Consider the following 24,281-nt stretch of genomic DNA (forward strand, 5'->3'; position numbering starts at 1 on the left):
TCATTGAAGCTACAGGACACAAGAAGCTAGAAGAGGCATTTTTGGCACTGCCCAGATGACACATTCCAACTGGACTTGCTCTGAACCCTGGAGGGAATCTTCATTCCCTAGTGCTATCTCTAACGTCCTGGGACCCTTGGCTGTGTCAAAGTGTACTCTTCATAACATTTACTGAAACATGGGACTTAGGAACTTTTCGACTTCAAACACCTGTAAAGGACTGGGACCAATCTGTCAAAAAAATCTGACGAAGGTGCATTGCAGCTGGACTGAAGAGCCAAGTGGCTCCCACTCTGAGCTTTTCCTCAGAAGCAAAGGCAGTTCATCTGGACCTTGTGGAGAATTTATCTGGCCTCCTAGAGCCCTATTCAGCAACAGCCTACAACATTTCTGCACTGGAAGAAACTGAGCACCAAAAAGGTGACTAAATCCGAATGTAATCTCACTGGACTAAGTCATAAAAACTACCTGGCCGGCAATGGACCTTCCCCAGTTTGAAATTTTAAATTCTCATATTTGAAGCTTTCCGCCAAAGTCAATGGCTTCATCAGCACCTTAATGGACATTATGGAAACCTCTATGACCACAGCCTGCTGCCTTGCCATGCTGAGATTTGTGAATTCCTTTTCATAGACTAAGACCAAAAGTAAAACTTCTGACCTGCTTGAATTGGTTTCTGTAGCTGGGTTTGAGCCTTAAATCATGCCTAGGCCAGTTGACAATGGTTGGAACATAATGCTTTTGGTGTTATTTTGAACTGTAACCTTTAACAATTCATGTCTTCAGTTTCCTTTTTTGGATTTTTTCAGTGGTATTGTATTTATTAAAGTATTCTCTATTTTGCTATACTTATGTGTGATTTTTCTTGCGTTCTGTTTTCACTTTATTACTGTTTTGGTACTGCATTAATTCTTTATATACTGCCTCTGAGTAAAGCGGGTCCGCCCTGTGCTAGAAAGGTGTTGGGCTCAGATTTCTTTAATTACGTTAGTTGTTCACCCTATTAAGGATTGTGATTATTACTTGAGATGTGTACTTACCCCCTCAGCTAATACTCCTATTTCTTACACATGTACTTCCAATAGCATCGGAACACTGTCAGTTAATTACCCAGTGCCGCCCTGTAGCTATCCACAGAATGAGCAACTAGCGTGCTGATATTCTGCATCCAATACAAAATGGTGATAAACCTGAAGCCATCATGATGGAATCAAAGCTGTACAAATGAAAGCATTTCATTTTCTTCAGAAATAATCAAAATTAGGAGGTAGTTTTGTTATATAAATTATGGTTAGTGCTGTAAAAAGCTTAAAACAGGACATATTTTCTATGAGTGCTCAAATATCTTCCTCATCCATTTCAGTTAAACATTCTAACATGCAGAGTCAAATCTGTACTGTCAACATCAGCAGCAAATTTCTCAGTTAACTCTCTAGTAATCAACTGCAGCACTTCCCAAGATTTCCAAGGAACAACTAGAACGCTAACATTGAGTATTCAAGACAAAAGTGAGGCATTCTTCAATGTCATATTCTTGGAATAGGAACTGTTGAATTTAAAGCCTAAGGCCGAAGTGTGTAAATATATATATATATATATGTATTTTGACAAAAATCCCACCTCAACCTCTGAAATCAGGACGGATGCATCCGTTTGCAAGGGTAGGAACTTGTGCGTTCCACAACAATTACTTTAACAAAAAAACAGAACACTCACAGGGTTCCAAGAGATTCATTCACTGAAATTCTTCTACAGACGTTTCGCAATAATGCCTTTATCAATGCTTAGAACTGCTTGTAATATGGTGCACAATATCTGATTGAATTAAATCCTACATGCACCATTCTCATTGGTACGTCTATAACTAATCAAAGGGCTTCAATAATTTCACTGATTTTTTACAGCCACCATGTCTGCTATCACATAAATCAAAATGCCGATTCAGATACAAAATTCACCCTGAAGGACTGGCTCAGCTGTTGGAACGATACCCTATGCACAACGTAGATGTCCATTGCGTAGCAGACCTTCCTCTCCTAAGTGGAGGCAACCAATTCATGGTGTACTATTTTCACCCCTTGCCACAGCCCTTAGATTGGAAAACATAGCAGACCTGCAGGCATCTGTCCAATGACTCTAAGTTTGAATATATGCACATATCCAAAGGGTAAAGTAACGTTATAGTTAGCTGAATGTGGCAGTGATAACAATATTTTGCAGTTAAAAAACAGTAATTCGCCCAACAGGCACTGCTAATGACCTTACATTTTACATCACTCATGACATGTTCTATGACAGGATATATTGCATCACTGATGACCTAATCATAACTACCCAGTTAAAGGTTAAAGTAACATTATAGTTAGGTATTCTAATAAGATCTTAGCATACATTAAAAATGCCCTAAAAAGGCCCTAGATATTAGTTGAAAATACCAAAGGTTAAAGTGATGTGATAGTTAGGTGTTGAAATAAGGCAAAACTCAATAAGTTTGAAAAACAATTTACATCATTAATGACAGCACAATAGCATGGTCAAATACAGCAGAGAGCTAATGAGTGTACACATGTAGGCAATAGCATAGAAATTGCATAAGGCCTGGAGACAAGAATAATTGTGAATTTTAAACATTATATGGTACACCGTTTACAAATCACTGGAGCTTGGAGTAGAAGTACTCCATGTTAAACAAGGTAAAGGCTGAGTACACCTGATGTGGGTTGTAGAGGTATGTCGGAAAGTAGCCTGTGGCCTAATATCAAAGCCCGTTCTAAAATATCTGTGAAAAAAGCCAAAGCTGCTGTTGACAATACATAAACCACTAGTGGGTATGCAAGCATCTGCCTGAGGTAATAGTTGTAATACAGTGCTATAGATCAATTCTATAAGCTGTGCTTGCTTATATTTGAACATTTTAAAAAGATTTGGAGGCATTGCAGATTATTGAATAACATAGAATGATTTAGAAGGTGGGGTGTCCCACTCATAGGTAGTTTATCAGATGCTGTTGTAAGTGTGGCTCTGAGGTTGAATGTCAAGATGCCAATCTCAATAATGTTTGAAGTGTATTTTAGTAAACTATGGAGCGTTGCCCAAAAGGCCCTTAACATGAGTCTTTAACATGCCAAATCTACATATCAACCTCTTGGCTTAAAATTGTGGGTCAAGTGAAGAATTTAAAAGGCTAATCCCACCAGGGTTAATAGTCCACAAACTAGATAGGACGGTGTCAGAATGACTATATGACGTCATCAGTGATGTCATTTGAGATGCCATGAGTGATCTAATATGTGAGGTCATAAGCAGTGCATGATGAGGTGCAAGCTATAATTTTTTCAGAAAATTATAACTGGTAAATGTTAGAGTTTAATTGCTTTTTAATTATTAACTTTTACTTGAAACTCACCTAGAAGCCTGCTAAAAATAAACTTTTTATATAAATGAAGCAGAGTTACATTATTTTACTATTGCTGGTAAGTGGAAAACAAATATACACTTTAACCAACTTTGCAGCTTACAGACTTTGACATTTTCTATCCATAATTAACAATGAAATGTGTTATATTTTTGATAAAAAACAACACATCTTTAATATTTTTAAATTAGAGATTTTTGGTTTGTTCATCAATAAGATATTGAGGGGCTGATTTTAGAGCCCCTAATGCCTCCTTGCGCTTTTTTTTAACTGTAATGTGGCCCAAAGAGGCCAAAATCGCTGCGCCAAATTTACAAAGTGGTGCAATGCATGCGCTACATTATGCCAGTATTTTCTTATCAATACGAAATATACAATTAAGTCAGGAAATCGGTCATTGGTCCCACGCTGTTTCATCCTTTTAACTTAATTCTTGCTCATAATTGTTTCGAAAAAATCAAGAAAGGTCACGAGCGATTTTATTTATCACTGCGAGATAATATATTTAGTCCTCTAAGTTTACTTTTTTTTAACGATACCGATAACGATCTACAATGATGAATATGTAAGTCCTTATCTATGATCTAGTTCAGTCGAGTTTCCGACAAGTGGCGCTTCTTTGTGTTTTCTGATCTTCAGGCCACTGATGGAAAACATTCACTGAATGTGAAAATGTCAACACTGGTCAAGTAGTGTCTATATTTGAAAGGCAAAACATAGTGGTAAAACAACTTGCAGGAGCTGGGAAACAAAGAAGAGATACATACATATTTTCAACGTCCTCGAATCCTGAGAAAGCTGCCTTTGGGATAACAGTAACTTTTGTGAGCACAAATCTTCTGGAAAAAAAAAACACAAATGCGAGCGTTAAAAGTAATGCTTAACTTTGCGGTAACAACAACAAAGAATGCAACGGTCGTTGTCTGATATGTAGAAATATTTGTTTTGAGATTATTAAAGATAACGCATCTCAACTTGTTTCATTATGATAACGTGAAAGGGCACGACAGGATGGTCTGTCGGTCCTTTCTAAGGTACCGGCCGACTGAAGTGGAGAAAATGTTCTTTCAAGAGTGCAATCCACTTTAGTAATGCTCAGAAGCAATGATCTGTAAAATAAAAAGCAGGGGCCCATAGATTTCGATCTCGCTTACGAATAATATCACGATTATACTCTCGACTTCATCTCATTGCTCTTTCTTCCACCACTCAACACTTCTCCTTATCTCTTCCCTGGAGCTACTTTTTCTTCAGTGCTTTCTCCGTTTGATACGGATTCCCTATACTGCTCTTCGTTTTCCCTATATCTTACTGTGACTCGATTACCTCTTGAGCCTCAAAAATAGTTGCCATTGCCCACCACCTACTATTGTCTGCACAAATTAAGCACTGTATTGAATATAAATTTGCACTCAAATATATTTTCTTACTAAGAAATGAACATAGTTGCAGACTCTTCAGTCAAAGAGGTGGACTGTTACTTTTCCAGTGGTTGAAAATATGTATATGTTTTTGAAAAGCCACAAAGATAAACCTGAGGCAGGTGCATTCTCATCCTGAAATTTGTCAGAGATGTATTCATGCTAAACTGTTTGGCGCCTCATTGAAAATTCCCTATTATCTCCATGGGGAGATACCAAGGCAGGAAATTGCAAAATCTGCAGCTTTCTCCCTTAGGATAACTGGGTTACGTGGAAAAACAGGTGGACCCTGTAGTCCCGGATCCCTGTCTGCATGTTTCCCCCTTTTAACAACATTTCTCACCTCCTTGGTGGGGAAAATTTTATGAGAGCTTTTTTTGGGGGGTTTTGGCGGGCCTAAAAGAGGGCCTGAGTGGTGGGGGGTCATGATTCCTTCAACTTTAGTTGAGGGGGAGACTTTTCTTCTCACACCCATGCTGACATGCAACGGCGGACAGGAGCTGGGTGCAGCAGTTCCCTGCAGCATCTTCAGCTCTTCAGTATTCTCTAGGCTTGATGTCTCCTGTCCCTGAATTATGAGGTCTGGAGTTCGAGGACCTTCAAACCCTAAAACTTGCCTCGAGTAGTAGCCTTCCCAGGGATATCACGCCAGGCATGCTGTAATGCAGGCCTTAGTGTGGAGAATGAAATGTTCATGCCCTCTGCGCTACCTTTACAGTGCAGAAGATGAGAACATAGGGGGTCATTTTGACCTCGGCGGTCTTTTTTAAAGACCACCGAGGGACCACCGTGCGGAAGACTGCCAGTGCAGGCGGTTTGCCCTTGGCCTAATATGACCGTTGGCAGCTCTCCGTCCCTTTACGGACGGAGAGCCGCCAACAGCCATACTGGCGGGCGGCGGGGAAGTGGAGGTTGCTCCACCTCCACCGCCACGCCAACAGAACACCGCCCAGCGAATCACGTCCTGTGATTCGCCGTGGCGGTGTTCTGTTGGCGGTGTGGTGTCGGTGGAGCTGCGCCCATGGCTCCCGTCCCCTCCTGGAGGATCGACGGACCAGGTAAGTCGATCGTCCGTTAGGGGAGGGGGGTGGGGGGGTGTTGTGTGCGTGCATGGGGGTGTGCATCTGAGTATGTAGAGGGGGTGTGTGAGTGCGTGTATGCTTTTGGGGTGATGCATGTATGGGAATGAGTGCGTGTATGTCTGTAGGTATGTCTGTATGGATGTGTGAGGGTATGTTTGAATGTGGGTGTGCGTGTCTGACTGTGTGTGTGGATGTTGGCATGTATGTCGGGATGTGTGCGTGTGTTGGTAGTGCCTGCATGCGTGTCGGGTGTGTGTGAGTGATGTGATGCTGGGGGTCGGGTTGGGGAGGGGGTCCTGCCATCTTTGGGGGGTGGCAGGGGTGGTGAGGGGAGTAGGGGAAGGAGTCGGGGTGGGGGTGAGGGGTGGGGGAGACCCCTATCAGTGCCAGGGAAGGAATTCCCTGCACTGATAGTGCTTACCTCCATGGATTTCATGGCGGTTCAAACCGCTGGAAATCCACGGCGGTAAGCCGGGTCCAAATACCGCCGGCGGTATAGTGACGGCCGATGGGCTGGAGACCCAGGTCTCCAGCCCAGCGGTCGTCTCCGCCCTGGCGGGCGGAATAGAGAACCGGCGGATGACCATGGCGGTAACCGCCATGGTCATAATTCCACAAGGTAAGACCGCCAGCCTGTTGGAGGTCTTACCGCCGGTTCTCCGCCTTCCGCCAGGGTCGTAATGACCCCCATAATGTCCTCGCAGTAAAGAGAGAAAATGTCTGTGGTGCTTGCACAAGAGGGATCCCCCCCTTCATAGACTAAGGCCCAGGTTTAGAAGGGCCTAGCGTCGTTCCAACAAAAGATTAGCATTTTTTTTTACATTAATGTGGCATTGGAAGGCCAAAAACACTGCACTATTTTTACAAAGTGGTGCAATGTTTGCACTGCGCCACTTTGTAACCCCTTCTGCCACATTGTGCCTGCGCCAGGCATAATGTTTGCAAGGGGGAGCCTTCCGGCACTAGGTGGGCCAACAAAATGGTGCAAAGAGATTTCTTTACATCATTTTTATCGGAATTTTTAACGCCTTAAGAGCGATGTTTCCAATGGGCTTCTGGGTGCTTTGCAGGATTAGCGTCAACATTTTTTATGCTAATCCTGCAAAGCACCGAACTAGTGTAAAAAATTGACACTAGTACCCCTGACTACCGACATGGTGTGTGATATTTTAAATAGAGCACACACATGGTTGCATTACGGGGGCGCTAAGGAGTGCAAGAAAAGTGGTGCTGCACTAGGTGCAGTGCCACTTTTCATAAACCTGCCCCTAAGTTTAGAATGATGTTAAAATATTCCCCAGCAGCTTGAGGCCTTTTAATTCTGAATGATGATCAGTCTGCATGATGCTTCAGTGTAGAATTGCCAAAGTTTTACCTCCCTTCGTTTCCACACTTCACCTTATTGAAGCACTACCTACCATGTATGCTTGGACCTAATTCATATCCTCAGTTCGGGCCAAGACTGACCACAGTGACACCATATTGACTTCACGCACTCCAAGTTTTGATAGGATCCTGTTGCAGACAATAGACCCAGCCACAAAATTAGGGAACTAATTTAGTTGTGAGTACTGTAGAAATTCTGGGTGGTAGGATTTTTATCTATTTCTACAGATTTCCGTACTCTCATAAAAATGAGTACACGTAAAAGGAAAAAAGTTGTTGCTTTTGAAGCCTTTTGTGTCACTTGAAATAGCCTGCACATACAAGTGGGATATTTATTGTATGGTGATTTTATGGTGATAGTATGTCTACACTAAATACTAGTACAGGTGTCATTATCAACTGAAGTTCTCTTCATGTTTGGGCAACCAAACGTGTGCAAGAAATGACACATTTTTCAAAATGCCCCTTGAATCACATGATAAACTCCGAGTTCAGAGCTGCAGAAATACCCACTATTCAAAAACTCCCTGGGCCCGATTCACAAAGGTAAACTTAGACCAAAAGTCTAAGTTTACACCAAAAGTGTAAACTTAAACCAAAAGTCTAACTTAACTCATAGTAAAGTTACAGTTTTGGTTAAAGTTTAGACTTTTGGTCAAAGTTTAGACTTTCGGTCAAAGTTTAGACCAAAAGTATAAACCTATACTAAAAGTGTAACATTGCTATGAGTAAAGTTAGACTTCAGGTCTAAACGTAGACATTTGGTCTATGTTTACCTTAGTGAATAAGGCCCCTTACGTTGGGCACATTATAAAACGCATAGACTACATTCATAATATCTCTCATTTATTGAAGTCTACTATCAGAGTTGATGCATGTTTAATACACAATGAGAAATCTTTGTAAGCTGTTGGTGGTTCTGTGTAGTGCATGTTTTTTTTTAGAGAACCATCAAACATTATTGTTAGACCTGACATTCTTGGCATAGTACTCCTCCAAAATATTTGCCTTCACTCCTCCTGTTACTGAATTTGTTTTTTAGGACTCTGAACACTTTACCACTGCTAACCATTGTTAATGTGCTTGTGCTGTCTGCTTCAAACCTGAAAAATCGGCCTATACTTAATTGGTACATTGAATTTACTTGTAAGTCCCTAGTAAATGGTACTACATGTCCTCATGGCTTATAAATAAATGCTACTAATGGACCTGCAGCACTCATTGTACCACCCCCCCACTAAAGTAGCCTTTTAAAACATGTCTAAGGCCTGTCCCTGGCCACTTCCATCTCAAGTGCACTTTTAAGTTGCCATTTCAACCTGGCAGGGTGCATTGTATTTAAAAAGTAAAACATGTGTGCTTATGTTTTTCTTGTCATGGCAATGAAAAATTTCTAAGTCATGTGGTAAGGTTTCATTAACAAACACTGGGTTACTTTATTACATTTACTAAGTGCTAGCTTTAGACCGGGGGCAGAGAGAGGCATGCTGTTTACTCTAATATGAATTGTAATTTAAAAGCCTCTTTACCTAATGGTAAAATCTGATTTTAGGTCACAATTCTGAAAATGGCACTTTTAGAAAGTTGGTACTTTCTTGTCCAAACCATCTGTGCCTTCTGCCAGTGTCCTGGGTCACATGACTGTGAGTGGCTTTGCTGTTGGAGTTTGAATATTACTTATAGACAATGACAGAAAGAGGGCTTAGGTGTTGGCAGTATGTACACAATAAAACCACAAAGATATTAAACATTTAATGGGAAAATATATTACTTTATGTACAAAATACATAAAAGAATATGCATTGAAAAATCCCAAAATACATTTACAAAAAATGTATGATCATTAAAATAAATTTAAACCCCCCCAAACATGATTTTCATGGTTGGAATGCTGCCTAAAAAACTGTTATCTCAAACTAGGGGACCAGCTAGAAGTATGAGCAAATCTATATTTTAATATTGATTAAAAAGCCAAATTGGATGGAATGTCAGATTGTTAATTATTATTATGGAAATGTTACTTTTAAAAAGTTAACTTTTCCCAATACAAATGCAGCCCTCTGTGTGCTCAAGCCCTAATGTGGTATAAAAACTGTTCCCAGAGCAGAGACAAAGGTCTGTGTATCAGGAGGTGCTTTTTTGTCCTCTGGCAGGATTCAAGCAATGCTCAAGATCCTAATTTACTTCAAAGGGCATCCCCATCTACATCAAGATGTCAGACAATAACATGGATAGGTACCTTCTTTTGTTCCCCAAGTCAGGCAGGCAACAATCCTAGTGGAAAGGGAGAAGGTGGTTTAGAGTTATTACAGAGGAGGGGCTGTACATTTCACAGGCCATATCTTTGGCCACCTCTGAGGTGGGTCACACCTTCTAAGAAGATTTGCACCAACTTGGATTTAGGCAGAGTGGCTTATTGTTTTCAATAGGACACACAAAATGCTGTACAAATGAGTAAGGTTACTCCTGGGAACTTTTATTCCATTGGTTAAGGAGGAGCCAGGAGGCACTACCATTGACAAGTTAGTTCCAGGCATAGATGGTGCATTCACACTACCCTCCCTTGAACGCATTTGAACTTGCTCCCTCTTGTACCAGTGACAAAAAAAACTCCAACGGTCATTAGGCTGACCTCCTGTTCAAGATATAGTACTACACCCATCATCCCTGAAAATGTCATACTTAGAAACATTTTAGCTCCAAAGACTTCTAGATGACGAGGAAAAAAACCTGCGAAGCCCATCCAACCATGGTGTGTTGCCACTGGGCTGAAGATTCAGGTTTTTCTGCTCTGAGTCTTTAACTCTTCTACAGTCATATCTTGTGGAGGTGACATCTGGCCTTATGGAGCCTTCTTTGGCTACAGCATGCACCTTTGCTGTGTTTGAGGAGTCCGAGCTCCATAAGAATGACTAAGTGCAAATGTAGACATTTTTATCAGATGAAATGGCCAACAGCCTCCGGCTGGCTAGGGACATTTCCTAGGTTGAAATGTTTATTTCTAATACTAGAAGCTTACCCTCCAAAAACCACAGGTTTCGCTGAGATTGCCTCCTATGTTTATGTGATCTTGTGGAGAAGCCTTGTGTGAAGGTTTTGGGCTTCCATTTTTGAGGGTATGTCTCCAGGTAAAGCCTTCAATTGCGTCCAACTGTGTTTCTGTATCTGATCCAGATCCATCACAGTCCGCCTCAAATCTTGCCTAGGTCCCAACCTACTGTGACCACTTGACCATAATGCTTTTTGCTATATTTTTAGTTTAAACTTTATAAAATCATATCCCAGATTCTAGGTATTGGATTCTTGTCATTCTGATATCATTTTATTTATTAAAATATCTCTATATTTCTACAATGGTTTCTTGTCTTGTGTTATTACTTTATACTGTTTGAGTAGTGCATAAATGCTTTACACATTGCCTCTAAATCAAGCATGACTGTTTTATGCCCTGCTACCATGGGGTTAAGCACATGATTATTTAGTGACTTTTGTGGTTCTCCCTCCTCTAATACTCAAATTTCTTACAGTATCCACAGACAAAAGCCATGCTAAATCTCAACTGTACTGTAAAAAGGGCCTATATTGCACTTTCACTGACCATCATACATCACATGATTCATTCCATTTATCAATTAAACATTCTACCTTAATTTCAGATCAGTGCAAAAATGTAGCTTTACAGAAATCAGAGAGGATTGGGGCTGTTGGAATTCAGAATGCAGTACTTATTGTAATATAATAATGTAGCAATTAAAGCCAACGTTGTAGCTAGGATTCTCTAAAAATCCCTGAAAAAGAATGCATAGGTGACAACTTAAATGAAGGCAAGAAAGGGGGGTTGGAGAAAAGACAGATTAGATTGTTCCATGTAATGAAATTCTGGAATACCATTACAGTGTTGCAATTCTCTTCAATATTTTGTTTATTAATCATTTTCATTGACCTTGTTTTGATTATATTTAAAGTTACAACTATGCACATTATTTGCAGTAGGGTAGGATGTTGATTTTAATAAATCATAATATGAATTACTAATGTGTGTTATTGTGTGGGTCTATTCATGGCTGAAAGTGAAACCCATTAACAACAATATGGTGAATGATCAACCATCCTCATTTAATGCTCAGGTGGTTCAAGGGTAATAGCCCACCAGGCTAACTGTCTCAAGTTGGTAAGTTAGCATCAAACCTGTACTTTTACCACTGGGGTAAAACACCTATTGTAGGGCCAGATTTTGTATAAAAACAACAAAAAAAGATTGTCAGTGGCATCCCGTGATGCGGCCAATCTTTAAGTACTACTGAAAGACCTAGACAAGACTTTAACAATACTCCTATTTCCCACCCTGGTGTGGGTTTGTCAGGTACTTAACTACTTTCATGCACTCCTCATATTTATTTCAGTTTTTTATCTAATTTTGAATTGTTTTATAATTCCAGTAAAACCACCTTTGATGAGTAAACTTCAGAGCACCATCAACTATGGCAGAAACTTTTGAAGTAACTGCACATGCTGCCTACCTCCAAATTATTTTACTCATGGGTGGAGCATGACCTTGTAGCTTCAAAAACTAGGCACTTTCATACATATAAAAATGCCTCTACACACCAAGCTTAATTTGTGGATATTTACCAAATGCTGTACAGAATGTCAGAAGGCGTCCTGTAGGTAATCCTGGGTTTCCCTGTTCACATTAGGTAGGCATACTCTTTAACTAGATGTAGGTAGTCTGAAAGCTCTGGAATTAAGGCAATTATGAAATCAATTAGTGGCTGTATATAGACAACTTATAATATAAGTTTTACAAACTGCAGGGCCTAGAGCAATTATATGGGATTTGGGCTTGAAAGGCCTTGCTCAGCTGAATCCTAGAACCCCCATAAAACTAAGAGTACTTGTCAACCACCCCCTGTTAATGATGTCTAATGAAATGACAGAGAACGGAAAGCCTTATCATCAATTCCCTTAGCCATGCTAGGGGCAAGAATCATGAAGGGAGCAGCAGGATGGAGTAGGATGCTTTTGTGGCAAAAAAAAGGATGGCTCAGAATGATTTCAAAATGTCTGACTTCCTTTTCCTGTATGTGATTTCCTGTTTATTGTGATATGCAGAAATCTCTGCCCTGAGTGCGGAGTCTTCTCCCTGCGTGCGGGGTAGAGACTCCACACTTGGGGCAGAGAGCTTTGCATAAGGAATGGCACCCTCCACACTGAGAGTGGAGAGTTCAGGCAGGGATGAACACTCTGCTTTGGGGGGAAATACTACCACATTCAGAAGGGAGTGCCCTGCTAGTAGCAATATGATTAATAGTTTAAATAATATTAATAAACAGTGTACCTGGTGTGTGTGTGTGTGGGGGGCACATTAGCCATAACAATCAGCACCCCCACTTAGCATGCAGACAACCTCGCCATCTCTAGTCATTATGGGCATGGATGCACCAAGCACAGCATCAGAATGCAAACTAAAAAGTGTAAAGAAAAAGAAAAGATAACAAGCCTTTTCCACCTATGCTCCTGGTATCTGGAATAATTTCCAGGCATCCAATAGGACTGCCCCGCACTTTTCCAATTTAGGAATGAGTTGAGTATAAAGAATGCTATATCAAAATGGATTTACCATTCACAACTCACCTTCCTCTCCTACTACTCAGTGACTTTAAATTTGCCTTTGGCTTTGTTCAGCACTCCGCTGTCTTTTGACTAGTTTTATCCTATTGAAATAAGACATACATACATACACACACATAAGGTGAGAACAGGTACATGGAGTAGATAGCTTCTTGGTCATGCCAAAAACTTTGATCCTTTGCTTGTAAAATTCTCTCTCATGCTCCACCTCTTCCTTATCCACTGGGGTGGTGATCTCTGTTGGATAACATATAGGTACCTTCCCCTAAACTTTACCATATGAAGAAATCCTCCTCGACTGCAGAGTCTCCTCATGATAAAGTATAGGGAAAAGTAACAACGTTTATTCAATTAAATACAATTAGTAAAAGTATTGTAATGTTAAATATTAATATAAATTGATTTTATATGCTTATTTCAAATGTACAAGAAAACATGCAACAGCACTATTTTATTAACTTCTGTTATTAAATCATTATTTAATTTAAATATATCAAATTAAATAAAAATGATTTTGCTGAAGTTTAAATTAAAAAATGAATTCCCACATTTCTTTTTATGTATTAATAATTATTAAAAGTGAGGTATTGAATGAATTAAAATGAATTCTATTTCATTAAAATGTGATGTGGCATTAATTGGTAAATGTAGAAAGGGTTACTAAAATATTTTATAATTAAATAAACAGTTTTATTTTTAATTCACTTTTAACATTGCATTATATATATTATTTTTTTAACTATGTGAAATGATTTCTTTCAAATTAACAATATTTCCTATGGGGTTTATTTGAAGTATCTTCCTCTATGATTTTCTATGTGAGAGTGTTGCAATTGAAGTAGTTGGCCATGTGTGGAGCTGGACTTACTTCAGCTGTGAGCTGGAGTAATTTACTGTAGGTCCAGGTCCCTTTTTGGCTTTAGTAAATTTAGAAGTGCAGTTTGTGAATAGTTAAATGCTTATTCATTTTGTGGTGAGTGTACATTCTGATATCCCTCCCTTATCCTCGTTTAACCCCTCATTGTTCCTCCCCAATTCCCTCCTCATTAGTTGTAAGTAGTCCCCATTCCACAACCACTTCTCTCTATCTCACCCACCCTTACTACTAAAACACATATTTATGTGTGGGGAGACTCTGCGATTTAGGGGGAGATTTCCACACAGAAAAAAGATTGGAGAGGTGGTGGCAGAACATCCACATTCATGTTTGTGTATAGTGTTTCGTAGAGAGTGATAACATGCAACACGAGGGCTGTCCAGGTTAACTACTATATTGTGAATTTGAAAAATGTGAGTTCAACCAGTCAAAAATACAGCCAACTGTGGAGTAAGCACAACATTTTAAGATAAGACTTTCCTGATCTAATTTCTAACAACCGTTATTTCTTCATTTGCTCAATCAACTAGTGACATAACCCTATTTTTTTTTAAAAGAACAACTTAAAGAGGATTTTGCTGGGATTGTAGCAATGGACAAGCCCCTGCAAGCTGAAGAAATCTTTGCTGAGGCCTTAATTTTGCACCATCAAGACCCAACTGAAAAATATGTTGCTGAGACAGATGCGTCTGAAAGAGCAATTGCAACTTTGCTTTTGCAAAAGCAGGAAGACAACAACCTTGAACATCTAATATATTATTTGTCCCACATTCTGGCAGAATGTGAAAGACACTACTGGGTCTTAGATCAAGAGGTATTTGCCATGATGATTGCTTTCTCATAATGGAGACATTAGTTAATGCTTACCCAATCATGTTCTGAAACCATGAGCAACTATCGAAACTTGCAGTGTCTCTGAGTCTCCACTGCAGAAAAGTCACCAATCTAGACCAGACTACTTCTTTGGTTAGCTAGTATCTGACTTTTACATTTCTTATCTTCCAGGCTCCAAGTACATTGTAGTTGATGCATTATTCCAAACGTATCAGACAGTCCATTACAATTCAAACACAATTTGATTTGAGCAGAGCTAAGAGTGAGAACTAGCTCTTTCCAAGAAAAGGCTTAAGAATTGATGAATCTGTCCTTAATCAAGAGAGAAAGGTTAAATAAAGATCAAGTTATATATATACCATCCAAAGAGCTAAGACGTTACGTTTTATAGGTGTGGAATGAATCCCCAACAGCAAGCCATCAGTGGGTGAAATCTAAACCAGATCTTGTTCTCAGATCATTCCGTTGGCCATCAGTCCAGGTAGATGTGATACGGTGTGTACCTACTTGTCCTGTCTGAAGGATGACATACAATCTTAACTAATTTGTCACTCTTTCCCCTTTATAGCCCATAAATTTCATACCCATTTTTCACCTTTGCAAAGGTCACCATCAACCAAATCTATTGTTAAAGTCTTTCTGCAAGATGTTTTATATCTTCATGGCGGTATTTTCTGATCATGGACCACAGTTCTTTCCCATTTTTAAAAATCATTCTCTAACATTCTGCAGATCAATGTTTTGCTGTCTTTTGGCATTTATTCCAAGTCTAATATTCACACTCAAAGGGTGAATCAAAGGCTGGAACTATGACCCTAAATATGACTTCGGTGGACGGAAAAGGCTGTTCGCCGAAGTCCCACGGGTCAGGTTACCTCTAGTGCTGTCCACCTTCCCTCAATCCCTATTACGGGTTTTGTGCTGGGTCATCAGGCAGAAACAGAGTTTCCTCCTTCTGGTCCAGCTGGAAACACCCCACAACATTGACGCAGGATCATAATAGAGCCAATGGCAATGTTGCTTTGCATAGGGTGCACCAGCACCTGTCACCCTTTTCACTGTCTTCAAAGACCAATCGCAGACAGTGAAAAGCGCAACAGGGCTGGCCACAGGGGCCCGTGATCTGCCCATGGCAAGTACATTGGCAGTGACAGCCCCCCATGAAGCCCCCGCATCCTGTCTCTGCCAGACTTTACATGGCAGTGCTACTGTGATGTAATCGCCAGCAGAAAAGGGACTTATAATCCCCAAGGCAGTGCTGCTTGTAGAGCTTCCCTGGTGGATTAGTAGCACCAGCACCACCAGCCCCTCCAGTGGAGGAGAAGTAGCAGTGCTGCAGCGCTAGTGGTCTTAAGACCGCCAGGGTCATAATGAGGCCCTATATTTTTGTAATTTACCTCGGAACGATAGGTCTTCTTATCAACCACTTTAAAACAGTGCTACTCAGACTTCTCTACTCTTCTGTTTTAAAAGGTTTCACCCAAAAGCATTTTCATCTGTTTATCAAGTAAGATGTTCTGTGCCAGCAGCTACAAGCCTTGCAGAATAATTACAAACCTTAAGAAGAAAGATCAAAAGTGTGAAAGTTAAAGTCATAAACATCCTTGTTCTGAATGCAAGTTAGTGAACAAGATCTAGTTATCATCAAAGTTCCTTCCTTCTCACTTATCTTAAAATACATTTAAACCTAGATTATATGAACCTATTAAGGTCATCCAAAGAATCAATCCTGTAGACTTTAATCTTTATCTTCATTCAAAATGTTGAATGTATCCTGTTTTTCATATATCTCAATTAAAACCCATTTGTCTTGATCCTTAACAATACACTTCACCCATGCCACCTCCAATGTTGGTAAAGGATTTTTTTTAAAATATTGGTTACAGGACATCTGTGATTCATTGATTTTGCAGGGGAAGTTACAATTTCGATATACTTGAAATACTTGAAAGGGTGTACTCTTAGTGAACAAACTTGGGAAGATGATTCTACAGTTTGTGCCCCAATTCTAGTTCATCATTTTTTCAGACAATGCCCAGACAAGCTGGAAGCTTAATGGGAGGGGTATACTGTCACACTTGTTCCCTAGAAATGCTTGAGGTCAGATGTGTGAGCATGTTTTAGACTCATGGGTCCGGTGTTACTTTCCTTTAGTACCTAGTGTTTCTCTCTGTACCATTTGCATTTCGAACAGGCTATGCTTGTCTCCAGTAGGTTGATCACTTACCTTCTCTACTGGGTTCCCCTATTGTGCCCATGTTGTCTTCTCTCCAGTATACCTTAACAAGAAGTGAAGAAGAGTCTCTCTTTTGTGTGACTCAATCCAAGGTGCCTGTTCTATTATGTTTTTCTTATAGAATAGCTTTCTGTCTGGAGAGTGTATAAACAGCCAAGTCCAAGAGTAAGGTGGGAAGCATGCATTTTGAAGTATTTTTCATTGCGTTCATCGCCCCTTCAGTTCCTCTGCTTCATTTTTCCTTTGAGGTTTGTCTTTCAGAATGCTTTGGAATATTTTCCTCTGAATTCTCCATCATTTCTTTCTAATGTCGTTCAACAGTTCTAATTCCATTGGAAGATTTTTTTCAGCTGTTGTGGCATTTTTCCTTCTTTAAAGGCTCTATATGTAAGGCACCAGTTGTCCAATGAAGTACTTACAATCAACAGCACTGAGGATACAGGAAATGGCTGTCCATGTCTGAGACTTTTCCAGTAGAAGAAGGAGGACTCAAGAATCCAGCATCATGTCCAGTAGAGATCCTCAGAAGTAACAATGCCCCTATAGTGGTTCATACTGGACTTTTGTCCATGAAATATGTTTCTAGTGCTAGGTGGACCATTTTCATTTCCACCTACTTGAATGGCACCTAACATGGCAATTGTGGGGTAAACTGTGCTGTCTCAACTTCTTCTACTTCAGGACCAATAGATTGGCATAAAACATAGTTAAGGTGCTTTCGAGTACGACTGGTGATGTAGAAGTATGATATAGAGGCCCCATTTAGGATAAAATAGTAAAATGTTCTTCTATGCAGAGTGTTACCAGAAAGTGGTGGTGTGTTCAGCCCTTCAAGGTACTCTTTGACCATTATGTCTGAGATCCTCTCTTGCTTATCAAGAAGGGTGAGAAAGTGACCAAAATAGCACCCATAGGCAATGAGCCTGACCATATTTCCAGCTTATGCACAATACAAAGCTGCCTCCATGTCGGGAAGTAGCTCATACAAGTGTGATACATTTTTTGTACCAAGAGAGCCAACAAGTGTTCGTCACAGAGATTATTCTTTCTTAAAGAATGCTTGAAATACTCTGCCATTCTGCGCCCTGAGGAAGGACCATACAATGTGTTTATACATTTTGACTTTTTTCTGCAATTCATCTGGACAGTTCATGAATTATTCTGTTAAATCTCTACTTTCTGAACAGTTGATCCTTCCACCCTCACTTTCTTCCAAAGAGTACACCATTAGTTCAGACCAAAAACTAAAGGGGGAGATAATGATAGCTTTTGGAGACTTCTTGGGTCATTGCAAAACTAGCTGGTGGCACTTTAAACAATGTGCTCTGTAGAGGCCATAGCCCCCACCTCGTAGGCAGAGGACTGCTTTCTAAATTTAGAGATCCCCACCATGGAGATGGGTATCCCTGTGTGCTTAGTGGATCTACTGGTGTGATGGTTTTACTAAAAGCACTGAATGTTTTCTGATTAAAATCCACGCTTTTGGAACTACCTCTGCAATGGCTTTCTGGTTTCAAGAAGCAACCTCCCAAAATCAAAGTGAGAATTTTTATTTTGAAAACAAGTAACAAAGCCCTTCATGTGCAGGGATATTTCTCCATGCATGATGGGATCATTGTATGATTTCCCTCCCTGACACCATCAGAGCAATCTATTGAATGTCACCCTGCCCTAAGATGCTTCGTTAAATTGACACTATTATCTGTCATCCCTGTGGTGGGTGCAAGGTGAAGGTCTGTTGTTAGAAACTGCAATTCAAAGGTGGAAATGTAAATATGACATAATGTAAAGTAGGACCAGTGGAAGGTTACATTTCCCTCTTCTTTCCACTCGCATTTGTCACTTGTCAGCCCTTATTTTTTGAGGCAATCCTCATTTCACTCCAGTACACATGAACCTTTGGAAGCCTACCAATGTCAGCTAGATTTCAAGATGCTCCTACTACTTTCATTTTCCTGTTGCCCTTGATAATGCTGGAAACTCAAAATTAGGATTACCCGGATGCACATCAGACTTTCTGCATTGTACCCTGAACAACCAAAGCTTCATTCACACCCCTCTGTGTTCCACTGAGGCTTCCCTCAAGGCCACTGCAGGCAAAGAGACATATTTCACATAATTTCACTACTTCGGAGCACCTGTAGAGATATCGTACATAGGGCACAAGATATGGCAAGACTACAGGCTTAGGCAGTGCTGGTCAACATCATCTACCAGACAGCAGCAGCTGGGTTTGGATCCAGGAGGGTCACCAATAAGTTGCTACTGTTGGTACCAGGTAACATGTTAGCAGGCTAGCAACCAGACTCCCCATGAGCAGCTGCACATCATTAGAACAAGAAGTAACCAATATAAAGGTATGAGATGCCATTCTTCCATCCTCAACAGAGGCCAGCCTGCTGCCACCTGATACGTATGTCCATCCCCTTTCCACAAACTTCTTAATCCCCAATTTAGACTAGCAAGCCACTATTTCAGTAGGCAAATATATTAAACATGTTGCTTTCTTCTGTATGTCTTCTTTATTAAAGCAATGATCACGATCATGAGACATCTAGAAAAATGTCATATGCTCTGTGTATACTAAAATGCACAAAAATATGCCTATAAATTTCAAACGAAGTAGCACCAGGGAACCTAATTTTCTAGAATAAATTTAGTATATCCATGGTTTGCAAAATCCATCGTTTGTCTCCGCGTTTTTTCCACAAAAAGTTGAACATGGATTAACTGCATAAACCATTTACTATCAATCCAATTTTCCGAAGCATTTTAGGCAATTATCCACCTTAATATAAACATGCCAAGTTAGAGGGAATCATATGTACCTGTCCCCAGCAGTTACTTTTTTCAAATTAAAGTGCGATCAATTATGGTAAAAAATCAATAGCAAAATGCATTAATATGCCTGTGTAAACTATTCGAAGCGCGCTATGCATGCTTTGGGTCCCTTATTATCTTTATGGTAGCGGCTGAAATAGCAGTTAATTGTGTCTTGAATTACCTAAGCCTCTGAGCTAGAGCAAACAAGCCTGATGGACCATTTTTCATTTTTATTTTTCAGAGTAAGTAGAGTTTTTTTGTCATCTTTTCAATCGCGTACCTTTCATGCCTAGTATCTCACCATCTGTGTTGTGCGTAAAATAGTATTCCAGGTTAAAATAACCTTAAGTATATAGGGCCATATTTATACTCCGTTTGCGCCGAAATTGCGTCGTTTTTTTTGACGCAATTTCGACGCAAAACTAACGCCAACTAACGCCATATTTATACTATGGCGTTAGAGGCGAATAGCGCCAAAGTTCCCGGAATGTGCGTCATTTTTTAGCGTGAACCCCTTCCTTGCGTTAATGATATGCAAGGGAGGCGTTCCCGTCTAAAAAATGACTCCCAGGCCTTTACGTGGTATTTATACTCCCGGGCAAAAGAGACGCCCGGGAGTTGGCGTGACAAAAAACGGCGCATTTGCGCCACTTTTTAACGCCTGCTCAGGGCAGGCGTTAAGGGGCCTGTGGGCTCAAAATGAGCCCACAGGTGCCCTCCCATGCCCCCAGGGACCCCCCCTGCCACCCTTGCCCACCCCAGGAGGACCCCCAAGGATGGAGGGACCCACCCCAGGGACATTCAGGTAAGTTCAGGTAAGTATGATTTTTTTTTTTTTATATTTTGTTTTGGTGGCATAGGGGGGCCTTATTTGTGCCCCCCTACATGCCACTATGCCCAATGACCATGCCCAGGGGACAGAAGTCCCCTGGGCATGGCCATTGGGCAAGGGGGCATGACTCCTATCTTTACAATGATAGGAGTCATGTTGATGGGGGATGGGCGTCGAAAATAAATGGCGCAAGTCGGGTTAAGACGATTTTTTCGACGTAACCTGACTTGCCCCATTTTAAGACGCCCATGCGCCATCTTCCCCCTACGCCGGCGCTGTCTGGTCTACGTGGTTTTTTCCCACGCAAACCAGGCAGCGCCGGTCTGATTGCGCCGTCTAACGCCATTCCATAAATACGGCGCCCGCATGGCGCTTCAGAATGGCGTTAGACGGCGCAAAACTTTTTGACGCTAAACTGCGTTAGCGCAGTTTAGCGTCAAAAAGTATAAATATGGGCCATAATTTCATATTTTATCTACAGCATGACTCTTGTTGCTGCTTGGTTATAAAGGCTTTCTTCAGTGTGCTCCTGCAGTACACCACGCTTGCACAGCCCTTTATGCACCACAAGTGAAAAAACCGCAGATTTATTGTGGAAAAATACATTTGTGCGCAAAACATGAAGACATTTTTGAGAAAAAAATGATTGGCGGTATTCAGTGTTTATGACCCTTTGATTCGTTTTTGGCTTTGAGTATGAATTTGAAAGCAAATAAAAAATAACGTCCAGGTAACCGTCATTACCGAAATTGTGGTAAAAAGCAAAATACTACCCACGATGGAGGATGGAAATACCATGCAAAAAAATGAACTCGGGGACTGCCAGTATAAAATGAATCGTGATGCAGTAATGTCTCATGAGAAGTCACCGGCACTGTTGACTTGTTTTCTTTCTCGGATATGGCATCTCTTCATCGTTATAAGTTTTGCATATCCAATTCGATCTCCAATTTTTCACCATTCCATGATGCAAAACCCAGGGCCAGAATTACAAGGCCCTAGCACATCCTTGCGCCATACTAGTGTCATTTTTTATGCTAATGTATCTCAAGGAGGCCGTTTTCACTGCACCATATTTACAAAGTGGAGCACTGCATGCATTACACAACTTTGTGACACCTTGCACCACATTATGCCTGCACCAGGCATAATGTATACAAAGAGGGAAGTTGTGGCAGTAGGAGGCCTGCAAAACATGGCGCTCTGAATTCTCCAAGATTTCACTGCATCATTTTTGCCATCATTTTTAACGCCTTCTCAAAGCTGGCATTAAAGTAACACACCTATTTTCATCAGTGGTCCTCCATGCACTTTGTTGCACTAGAATCAAAAATTTTGACGCTAGTGCAGCAAAGTTCCACAATAGAGTCAAAAAGGTTGATGCTATTGGCCTAAGGTGCGCCATGATGGTCTGTATTCAAAAAATGGCACACCCATGGCGTCATTAGGTAGGGCACAGACAACACAAGAAAACTAGTGCATCAGCAGTGATGCACCCATTTCTTGTAAATATTCCCCTCAATATATTAGATTTTTCCAGATAAAAATGTCAGCACGTTTTACACCCATGGTTCTGGGTAGTCTATACAGAGCATGCGCACACACTCCATGGGCTGTACCTTGTCGGTCTCAATGGATATATCACATGGGCATTACCCCTGGATGCTTGTACCCCTCACATGCTGTTGACTGCTCACCTCTTCCTCCATGGTGAGGCCTGTAGGGAATTTCTGCCAGCTACAGGTATCCAGGACCTCTAATGGGTTGCTCCTCTGCCACCCCTGAGTATATACCATACCCATGATTCACCTGGCAAAAATATTCTTGGTGAAAACAGCCAATGTGTGTGGTAATTTTGTAAAATTTTTAAGCAAGCAACAACATACTGCCTGAAAATTATGGGATTATTTCTATCATTAAAACGTATTTCTTTTGTTGAATCCAGCTCTTACTTGCGCCTGGACCTGAAGAAACCCAAGACCAATTGCTACAAAATCAAACCTGTCAACTATGGATTCATTGTGAATCAAAATTTTATTTTTTACTCTTCACATTAGTTCTAATGGTAGCAAACGTTTGCGTGGAACTTCACCGTCTTTATCTATTAACCATGAAACTGCAATCCTGCCTGTGTTGCTGCATCAAACCACCACACCTTTAAACAGTTTTGCGCTTGGACACACTATCTTAAGATGAGCCAAAGGATACCTGTGGGAGGCTCTCTGTTTTCTTATGTAAGGACAGACTGGAAATATGTTTCTAGGAGCTTTGAAATAGCAAATATGAAAGAATGTGTTTGTCACCATACCTACACAACCAGACCGAAGTGACTCAAACAAGGCTTTTGGAAATATTTTATAATATTTAGGTGAAGTGCCAATGTCACCCACTGGTATGGGAACAATGGGGACTGCCTAATTTTGACCTTTTAAATTGTTAATCAAAGAACTGGCTCCTTATTATATAAGAATTGAACATTTCATACGGTGTGATATTCATATCACCATGTATTAATTCTAATGGTACAGGATTTCTACATTTTAAACCCAGATCAGAAGTCTAGTACAAAACAATGGGCCCACTGCAGAATATGGTGAGTCTTCTGCCGATCAAAGCTACTCAAAGACCTTAGGATGAATGGGGGTTTTATTTAGAGGGGTATGTGGGAATGCTCAGCTTGTGTAGTTTACATTAATCCGTTTGTAATTTTCTCATAGAGAGATTGGTACTCTAAGACAGAGTTTTGCACTTTGGAGCTACAGAGAGGCATCCCATAGGTATACACGCAGTTAGAGATAGCAAGCAGGAATGATATGTAAATCTATACAGGAGCAATATTGAGGTAACGCTGATAAGCAGCAGTTATAGGCATCAAGATTAGATACACTAAAGGGGCCATCAAAAGAAAACAGTGGAGCTGGTAGCAGTATGCACTCGTTAAAATCAGTCCAAAAATGTTGTTTAGGCTCCAATCATGAGTTGGATAAAAGCAGCCCTCAGCATGCACTGGTTACAAGCAACCACTATTATCATACTCAAACTTTCAAGGGAGTAAAGACAGTGAAATGCATTGGTGTCAGGTAGCTGGGATAAATGGCTTATATGATCCCATAGGAGCTACAGAGGAGAAGCCCAGGGCATGCACTAGTTTCCAGGCATCTGGAATAAACCCTATATATGCTTCAGCCAGAAGGAGCAGAGAAGGAGCAGCCCACAGTGTGCACTTGTTACAGGCAGCCATGAGTTATTCATTGGAAACATCATTATATTCCAGCTTTCTCAAACATGAATGACTTACATCCAAAAAGGAATTGACTTTGACCATATTCTTTCGCTGATTTGCCTAGGACATAGAGGTGGTCATTACAACCCTGGCGGACGGTGTTAAAGCTGCGGTAATACCGCAAACAGGCCGGAGGACAAAAAAAGGGAATTACGACCCTGGCGGAAACCGCCAACTAAGACAGCCACTTTAACACACCGCCTGCCACGGCGGTACAGACAAACAGCGCGGCGGTCACCGCCAACAGACAGGCGGAAGACAATGTACCGCCCACACTATCACAACACACCAATCCGCCACCTTTCCCGGGGCGGATTCACCGTGGATAAAAACACGGCGGAAACAGCCATTTCAATGGGAAAACGCTCACCTCAACACATCCCACGAGGAACGAGGACACCATGGATCCGGAACTACAAATACTCCCTGCCCTTGCATTCCTGCTCATCTACGGCCAACAG

At 40.8% G+C, this 24,281-nt stretch overlaps 1 protein-coding gene across 1 annotated transcript in view; it reads right to left on the reverse strand.

Moving 5' to 3' along the window:
* The window catches only part of FSHR (follicle stimulating hormone receptor), a 1,893,748-nt gene that overhangs the window by 1,082,040 nt on the left and 787,427 nt on the right, over positions 1-24,281 (reverse strand). Inside the window, exon 2 of the mRNA XM_069236717.1 lies at positions 4,183-4,254. Within this exon, the coding sequence (XP_069092818.1) occupies positions 4,183-4,254 (72 nt within the window). The remainder of the gene's footprint in view (positions 1-4,182; positions 4,255-24,281) is intronic.

This window comes from Pleurodeles waltl, chromosome 5 (genome assembly GCF_031143425.1).
Source record: "Pleurodeles waltl isolate 20211129_DDA chromosome 5, aPleWal1.hap1.20221129, whole genome shotgun sequence".
Lineage (NCBI taxonomy): Eukaryota > Metazoa > Chordata > Amphibia > Caudata > Salamandridae > Pleurodeles > Pleurodeles waltl.